At 34.5% G+C, this 7,809-nt stretch overlaps 2 protein-coding genes and 1 non-coding gene across 4 annotated transcripts; 2 read left to right on the forward strand and 1 right to left on the reverse strand.

Annotated features, from left to right (window-relative positions):
• On the forward strand, window positions 1-1,364 carry LOC123914783 (protein terminal ear1-like). Its single transcript, XM_045965956.1, has 4 exons — window positions 1-522; window positions 668-787; window positions 876-1,017; window positions 1,224-1,364. The coding sequence occupies exons 1-4, from the start codon at window positions 245-247 to the stop codon at window positions 1,362-1,364; spliced, it is 681 nt and encodes a 226-aa protein (XP_045821912.1). The 5' UTR covers window positions 1-244.
• A 2,824-nt stretch (window positions 1,365-4,188) lies between these two features.
• TRNAP-CGG lies at window positions 4,189-4,260 on the reverse strand. Its single transcript has one exon. It is a non-coding gene; the product is annotated as a tRNA-Pro (tRNA).
• A 92-nt stretch (window positions 4,261-4,352) lies between these two features.
• LOC123918685 lies at window positions 4,353-6,639 on the forward strand. 2 transcript variants are annotated; one of them, XR_006812871.1, is made up of 4 exons: window positions 4,353-4,958; window positions 5,945-6,154; window positions 6,238-6,370; window positions 6,402-6,639. XR_006812871.1 is itself a non-coding variant. In XM_045970804.1 (3 exons), the coding sequence occupies exons 1-3, from the start codon at window positions 4,383-4,385 to the stop codon at window positions 6,307-6,309; spliced, it is 858 nt and encodes a 285-aa protein (XP_045826760.1). In that variant the 5' UTR covers window positions 4,353-4,382; the 3' UTR covers window positions 6,310-6,639. The 2 variants fall into 2 exon arrangements, 1 of the variants encoding a protein (XP_045826760.1); XM_045970804.1 differs by having other exon boundaries at window positions 6,238-6,639.
• The last annotated feature ends 1,170 nt before the right edge of the window (window positions 6,640-7,809 follow it).

Here is a 7,809-nt window from a genome sequence, read left to right on the forward strand (position 1 = left end):
GGTTTCCACTGCTACTGGTTTAAACGCTGATGCACCTGAGTTCCACCCTAATAACAAAATCCATTCTCATAATCACTTTCTCACTAACAAACTACTACCAAAACATCAACTTTTCTACACCACTTGCCCTCCCCCTACACTTGTCTTTTATCCCAACACTAACAAACACCCTTTTTATTCACCCTTTCGCTACCAACTCACCAAATCTGAACCTAAACCTAACTATTTTCACTTTCCTACCGGTATGGAAAAAAGTGAACTTCAAACGGTGGAAACATCTAGTAGTAAAAAAGTAATCGATGATCGTAGGTTCAGACTCAAATCTCGTTTGGAGTGGAGGGTAAAAGGTGAATCCAAAGATCACCACAAAACTCGTGTTGTTAGTCATGATGAACAGTTTCGTCACTACTTTAGGGATGTTCATCACAGAAGGAATCGTCGCTGTCGTTTTCCGATCGTTCCGGTTCGTCCTGACGGCGAAGAAACCACGGTCATGATAAAAAACATACCTAGCAAGTACAAGTATGTTTATTTTTATTTTTTTCTTAACGGTTAATTAGTTGATTTTCCTTTCATATTCCTACTTTATTTTATGCATTCTCCTTTCATTATGTGCATTTATTTTATTCTATTGTTTGAAAAAATTTTAATCAACTTGTTGGTACAGCCGGGATATGCTTGTGAACTTCTTGGAAAACCATTGCATGGTTGAAAATGCTAAAGAAAATGAAATTGGAGAAGAAAGTACTTTTGCTTTTGATTTTGTGTATCTGCCTATTGATTTCAGGTTGGTTGCTAAGTTTTTATATTAAAAATTGTAATGTGTTCATATTATATACATTTCTATTTTGTGATGATGGTTAATTAATTTACAGAACTGGATTTAACAAAGGCTATGCCTTTGTGAATTTTACTAAAGCAATAGCAGCTTGGAAATTTCTTCTGACAGCTTCTAAAAAGAAATGGGAACTCTTCCTTTCCGATAAGATACGCGATGTTGTTGCCGCACGGCTCCAGGTATGGTTTCCATACTAGACCTCATCATTACAAATTAGTATTACTATTTTTTTTTAAATATTTTATTTGCCCTATTTATAGTACCTTTATTTTATTGATTAAACTCTTTTTCCCCCTTCGATTTGTTGATGATGTTCTTTCTTCCAGTTAGTACAAAGTTAAAATAATAAAGTTAATTAATTTTTTGGGGTGATTTATTTATGCAGGGATTTGAGAATTTAGTGCATCATTTTGAAAGCATGAATTTTCCATGCGCGTCCGATGAAGTTCTGCCGCTGTGTTTTAGTCCACCTCGGGATGGTATGATCAAAGGAAACCAATGGACTATTGGGAGGCTTCGCTATTAGCCAGTTTTTTTTTTTTTTTTATCATTTCATGTGTACTAGTAGGGATTGGGGTTCGGTCGGCCACATGTAGTGCGATCAGCCACATTTAGACCGTCTGATCAAGATGAGATGACTGAATTTTAAAATCAGATTTAAGATTAGCATATGATCTTAAAATTTGGTCTGTCTGATTTTGATCAAATGATCTATATTTGCTCAGTCACACAAAATCCAAATCCGTACTAGTAGCATTGTATAATATAGTTCTAATATAGTTAACTAGGTTATGAATCAACTTGATCAGTTACTAGTACAGTGGAGTAGTATTTTGTTGTGTGTAATTCCAATTCCACTAAATAGTTGGGTGGAGCTTGGCCACAATGATCCCCTCAATGGAGGGTTGTGTGGTGGGGTCCACCCTTCTTGTGGATGACTAGGCTCAAGGGAGGGATCAACTGCTCCAAACCAATGAAAGGAAGGATGAGTAGGATTTAGTACTTTGGTTTGGTTCTGATCTGATCAAATGATGTTTGTTTGTATTTGTTAGGTTTAGTAGCTTTTTTGCCCTACTATGTACCAAAGCTTAACTTGGGGGAATATTAACAATATAATATTGTCTTGTGTCACTTTTGCTTCTACTATTTTTGGTTATGTCCCTTTTCTTTGTCCCATCAAAAAAACATTTACACTAATTTGTGATACAGTACAAGCAATGCGTGGAGGTATGGTCAGCGGCTGAAAATATGCAAAATATAGTACACTTTTAAGTCAAAGTTAGTCGTTTATATCTTATGGAGTTCTGGGTAATGCATTGTGTTGTTAGTTTCAAAGAATGTGAATTTGTTTGGTCAAAAGATATATTTGCCATTTTGAAGTATTTCAGATTAAGTGGTCAGAGAAAGAGGTGTTTTGCTCTTTCAAAATAGGACTCAAATGGTGCAATGGTTTTTTGATTCCATTCTCTGAATATGAATTGAATATGATATTTGGAAAGTAGAGTTTGACAGTTTGTTTTTTTTTTTGTATACTCCTCTCCTTGTCCTCAACTCATGGACCTATGTGTACCTTATATATCTCATGTTTCTGCTTTTATTTTTCTTTAGATAAAAAGTAGCAGAGTTCGTACATAAATTCGTCTCTGTCATTTTTAACTTTTTAGTTGCATTGTACTAAGTTACTTTGAAAGTAGAAGCTCAAAGTGTCTTATTCTTGCAATTGAGTTGAGACTTGAGAGTGTCAAAATAATTGATTTATTTGGCATTAAAAAAATAATAAATAAAAGAGAGAATAATATTATTATTATTTTATTTTTTTGATAGCAAATTCAAATATGTTGATTTTTGACACAACATTTTTTTTAAGCAATCCATCCCAAATATATTAAAATAAAATAAAAAAGATTACAAAAGAACTGGGGACATCGACCTGACCTAGTTAAATTACACCAAAATGTAGCAATTAAAGGTAAAATAAAAGTGGTATTAGACCCAACCCTATCAGGTATGAAAACAACCAAAGCAAACACAAACTAACAAACCCGCGTACGGTACAAAACCAAATAGAAAAAAAAAAAAAAATGTGCGAGAGTTTGCTAAGGTATGAACATAGGGGCAATTTCATATTTTTCTTCCAACTGCTTCATTTCTCTTCTCTGTTATGAACTCTACTTCTGCAAAGTGCAAACCCTTATGTTTGATCTGCTAAAAAAAACTCTACTTCTGCAAAGTGCAAACCCTTATGTTTGATCTGCTAAAAAATAAGAATAGACAGTAAGGGATAAGATAAAAATAAGAATTGTTGTCTCTCACTAACTCACATAATAATGTTTTGTCCACAATACAACTATAAAAAAAATAAAAATACCTATTTTATTTTCGAAAACAATATATTATCGCTCTATATTCTGTCAAGTACTTACTATTTTGCGAATCAAACATATTTTTTATTAAAAATGGTTTGGTCGCTCTCATTAGTTCTAATCGTGTCGAATAAGAATTTTTTTCTTACTTTTTCTTCGGATAAAATTTCTACTTGTTCATGTTCGAGAAACAAATAAAGTCCGTCAAAATTCAAACTTGATATTCCTTTTTCCGAAAGTTAACCAAGGAAACAACAATTTTGGTCTTTGAATGTTCCAGGTCGCTATCATTTTGATCTCTGACTTAAGAAAATTTCAAAATTGTCCATGCCTTAAGAAAATTCACAAATAAAACAACCAATTAATATTCCTAATTTGTTTATACTAATCTTTTTTGTCAAGTAGTTTAGTGGCTAGAAATTTCACTCTTAAGATAGATAAGTGGAGTGTCCGAAATTCAAACCTCCTACGTATATAATGTGATGTCTACACCAACTGAACTAAACCAACGGGGACTGTTATACTAATTTTTTAATAAGGCACAATTCTAACAAAAATTTGATTAATTGTGAAATATTTCCACTTCAAAGTATATCCATGTTAATTATAACAGCCCCACTGCTACTATTAGCTACAACAATGGTAATTGCAGTAACATGTGTGGAATAGCAAAAATTCGTACCTGGAGGAACATAGTATTTCTACTATTTTAAATTGATGTATATTTTTTAATGATTATTTTTTTTTGGTACAGTTTTTAATGATTATTTGATAGACATGTTTGGAATATTATAAAAAAATTCTAAAAAAAAAAGAACTCAAAAGTAATGTAATCAAAATATTTGTTTGTATTTTGTGCGACTATACTATCGCTGAACTCCAAAATATATAGAGTTGAGTGGAACATTTTCAATTTCCTGCCAGAAAAAAAAAACACGTCAATTTTAATTTCAAATAAGAAACTACGTTTTGACAAAAAATAATTGAGGGGTGTTGCGAGAATCGAACTCACGACCTCTCGCACCCGAAGCGAGAATCATACCACTAGACCAAACACCCTTGCGTGGTATCCTATTTTGTCAATAATTATAACTTTAAAAACTAATCTTCCTTTTTGTATTTTTTTTTATCATTTTAAATTACCACTTTCATTTCACAAAATTAATCAAATCCAAACAGAGATGACAACAGCTTCATCATCCGCCTCCTGTCACCTCCTTCTCGTTCTCCGTTCACAACCGCCGTTACCGTCACCGTCTTCTTCTTCCTCTTTCATTTCCTTTCTCAAACCTTTCTTTCTTCCTTCTTCCAATATTACCCTTCGTAAATTTCACCTTCTTCCAAAAAATACCCTTTTCCCCACTTTCTTATCCACACCCCCATCCTCTTCCCGCTCTTTTTCCTACACCCCTCCCCTCTCTTCCTTCAATGGAAGTTTAACTTCAAAATCCATAGAAGAAGAAGAAGAATATGATGAAGAAACAGGTTTTTCAGAAGATGAAGTTGAGACTGAAAAGGACAATTTTGAAGATGCCCAAGTGGTGGAGGATTCGAATTCATCGCCATTGGTTAGACAGAGAGAAGAGAGATTGAAGGTGAAATTACCGAGTTTAAGTGTGAAGGAAAAGAAAGAACTTGGGTCTTTTGCACATAGTTTGGGGAAAAAGCTTAAGACACAATTAGTGGGTAAATCTGGTGTTACTCCAAATCTTATTACCGCTTTCAGTGATAACCTTGAAGCTAATGAACTTCTCAAGGTAATGGTTGTTATGTTTTTTGAGAATTTTTGTTCTGAAAATTGTCTCTTTTTTCAGTTCAGCTTTGATTTGTGTTTATTAATACTTACATGGGAACTGGAATTTGTGGTGGTATCGTAGATGTTGTGTTCTTTAAGGTTATTGTTTTGCTATGCTTCAAATTCCATTTAATTAAATGGCATTTGGTATGTACTATTTTGTTGAATTTTGGGAGCATATGTAAAAACTAGTGAACATCTATATATGTAGCACCGCCACTTTAGATTGAAGGTGTCTCTAATGTCCGACACTATAATTAATTAGTTATATTCAAGATTTTCTCAGATCGATACCAATGTCGGGTGTCAGTGAGTGTCTTGTCTGGTGTATGTGTCTGGTGTTTGACATTATAGTAGTTAATTAGTTATATTCAAGATTTTCTCAGATTGTTACCAATGTCGGGTGTCGGTGAGTGTCTTGTCTGGTGTTTGACACTATAGTTAATTAGTTATATTCAAGATTTTCTCAGATACTTACCAATGTTGGGTGTCATTGAGTGTCTTGATTTTAAAATGTACACCATAAGAGTGAGATGACGTAACAAAACAATGGACGGTCTTTGAATGTCGGTGTAAAACTAGTTTCCACTGACATTGCATTTCCTTAAAAGTTAAAACTCATATTCTATTGTGCCTTCTTCTTGTGTTTCCTCTTTTTTTTTTTTTTTTTTTTTTTTTAAAACTTGGTATTCGGCCCTAGGACCGACTAATCCAAGGGGACCAATCCCACCGCCCACTTGCGGGGGCCTCATTTAAAGCCAGAGTTTTTTTTTTTACTCTGTATGGACTTAGCCCACTGAAATTGACACCAGGGAGAATCGAACCTGAGACCTTGAGAGGAGCATACTCCAAGGACCCAAGCCAGCACCACTAGATCGTTAAAATGCTCAAGTGTGACCTTGTTCAAAATCTTGCATCTTATTAAGGCAATTTGGATGGCATTTACAGATTAAAATACATGGGAGTTGTCCAAGTGAGTTAGATGATGTTGTGAAGCAGTTGGAAGAAGAAACCGGTTCAGTGACAGTTGGTCAGATTGGTCGAACCCTTATTTTATACAGGCCTAGTCTCTCCAAATTGAAGGTAGAAGAGAAGAAGAAAGAAGTTCAGAAACTTTATCTGGAAAAACAACGTAAACGGAGATTGCTAATAAACAGGGTAGGTTTTGAATTTTATCTTTTTAAAGCTCAAATTATTTTGATCTCGTCCTACCTTTCGCTAATGTTCTTGTGAAACTGCAGAGTAAGGAACGAGAAGCACCCAAATCATCACGGCGAGGTTCGTCGTGGAAAGTAAAAGGCAGCAGGTCATAACCACGTTATAGTTTGTCATGGTGCTTAGCCTGAACAAGATCAAGACTTTTTTCATGCGTCCGTACCGATATTCAAGGTACACCTGAACACTGGACATTTTACTGGCAGTTGAGAATTCAGTGATTAGTGAAAGTCCATTTTTGGATCAAGAAAGGCTTGTATATGGTTATGGAATGTGGTTCCTGACCAGAGGCTCTGGCCCAGAGCTGAAGAGCATAGTTTGGTTTGTTCTGTCGAATAACCAAAGCAGTAGATTCTATTATGATGAACAAATTTCATTTTGTTATTATTTAATCTCAAAGATTATTAATTGCAATTTTTTTAACCAAATTAGGAGAGACAAAATCAAAAAAATCTAGACTCCAGCTTTTTATAATGTGCTATCACAATTCATAAACCAAACAGCCCATTTTTTTGCTGACCACATGTAGCTAATCACTCTGTAAATCCTAAATTGAAGTCTTCTCTCTTTCCACCCTTTTCCCAAGGAGAGGGCACCAGCTCCAAAACATAAAATCAAACATATTTCTCCTCGAATGTTGATACACTTTCCTAGATTGATTTCCTTTCTTAGCTTACAATGTTTGGGAACCTCTTCCCCACACACCTATCCTAGCAATAATTTTACAAAACATTTGCTTAAGTACTATCCTAGCAAGAGCAATGGCAGTAGCATTAAAGTGCATTTGCTTTGAAGCAAAAAAACTAGGGGGGGGGGGGTATGTACTTAGCTAGATGATGTTCTAGGTCTAATCTTTTTAGTATGTAAAATGTGATATCTTTTGGTGATAGAGAGGACCTATATATAGGCTCTGGCGTAACCGTAGGGGGTGAGATATTATTGTCCCACATTCTCTCCGACGGTTCCACCTTATGGGGGACGTATATCCCATGAGGCTATATTATCAGTCCTCACTCTCTTAAGATCTGTTTGGTTCGAAGTAGATGTAGGAGAGGAAAGGTGAAGTGGTAATCTTGTCCGAAAAATGTTTTTTTATTAAATCATTTTTTTGACAGAATTAAATCATTTTTTTTAAAAAAAAAACATTGAATATTTTAAATTCAAAGAATATTCCCTTGATTTTTTTTTTCAAGAATAAAAAACGCTTTTTTTTATAAAAAAAATGATTTAATAAAAAGAAACTTTTTTTTGTCAAGATTACCCCCTCTCCTCCACTCCATCTACTTAAAACCAAACAGACCCTTAGGGTTCGGGGGGTGCGGTTGTCTTGTGGGTAGTGCTTTGGACTTTATCAAGTGGGCTTAATACTTTTCAGGCGGTCAGTTAAGTGGCTATTGGGCTTAGGCGAATAAGGCCCTAGTGTTTCTTCCGGTACAATACCTAAAACACAATTCCAATACCTAAAACACTACCACTATGGATGAGAAATTTTAATAATTGTCGATGATATTTTTAAGAAATAAAAACCCACGACTCATTTTTACGACTTAAACGATGACCTAATTGATGACATTTTAATATCATATGCATACATTTTA

Source organism: Trifolium pratense, linkage group LG3, assembly GCF_020283565.1.
Source record: "Trifolium pratense cultivar HEN17-A07 linkage group LG3, ARS_RC_1.1, whole genome shotgun sequence".
NCBI lineage: Eukaryota > Viridiplantae > Streptophyta > Magnoliopsida > Fabales > Fabaceae > Trifolium > Trifolium pratense.

What these genes read in the sequence shown, in the direction of transcription:
- LOC123914783 (XM_045965956.1), top strand. Translation starts at nt 245, where the DNA reads ATGGAAAAAAGTGAACTTCAAACGGTGGAAACATCTAGTAGTAAAAAA. An exon ending in AACATACCTAGCAAGTACAA is followed by an intron (nt 523 to 667) that starts GTATGTTTATTT and finishes TTGTTGGTACAG; the next exon opens with CCGGGATATGCTTGTGAACT. An exon ending in TTGTTGCCGCACGGCTCCAG is followed by an intron (nt 1,018 to 1,223) that starts GTATGGTTTCCA and finishes TTATTTATGCAG; the next exon opens with GGATTTGAGAATTTAGTGCA.
- LOC123918685 (XM_045970804.1), top strand. Translation starts at nt 4,383, where the DNA reads ATGACAACAGCTTCATCATCCGCCTCCTGTCACCTCCTTCTCGTTCTC. An exon ending in AAGCTAATGAACTTCTCAAG is followed by an intron (nt 4,959 to 5,944) that starts GTAATGGTTGTT and finishes TGGCATTTACAG; the next exon opens with ATTAAAATACATGGGAGTTG. An exon ending in GGAGATTGCTAATAAACAGG is followed by an intron (nt 6,155 to 6,237) that starts GTAGGTTTTGAA and finishes GTGAAACTGCAG; the next exon opens with AGTAAGGAACGAGAAGCACC.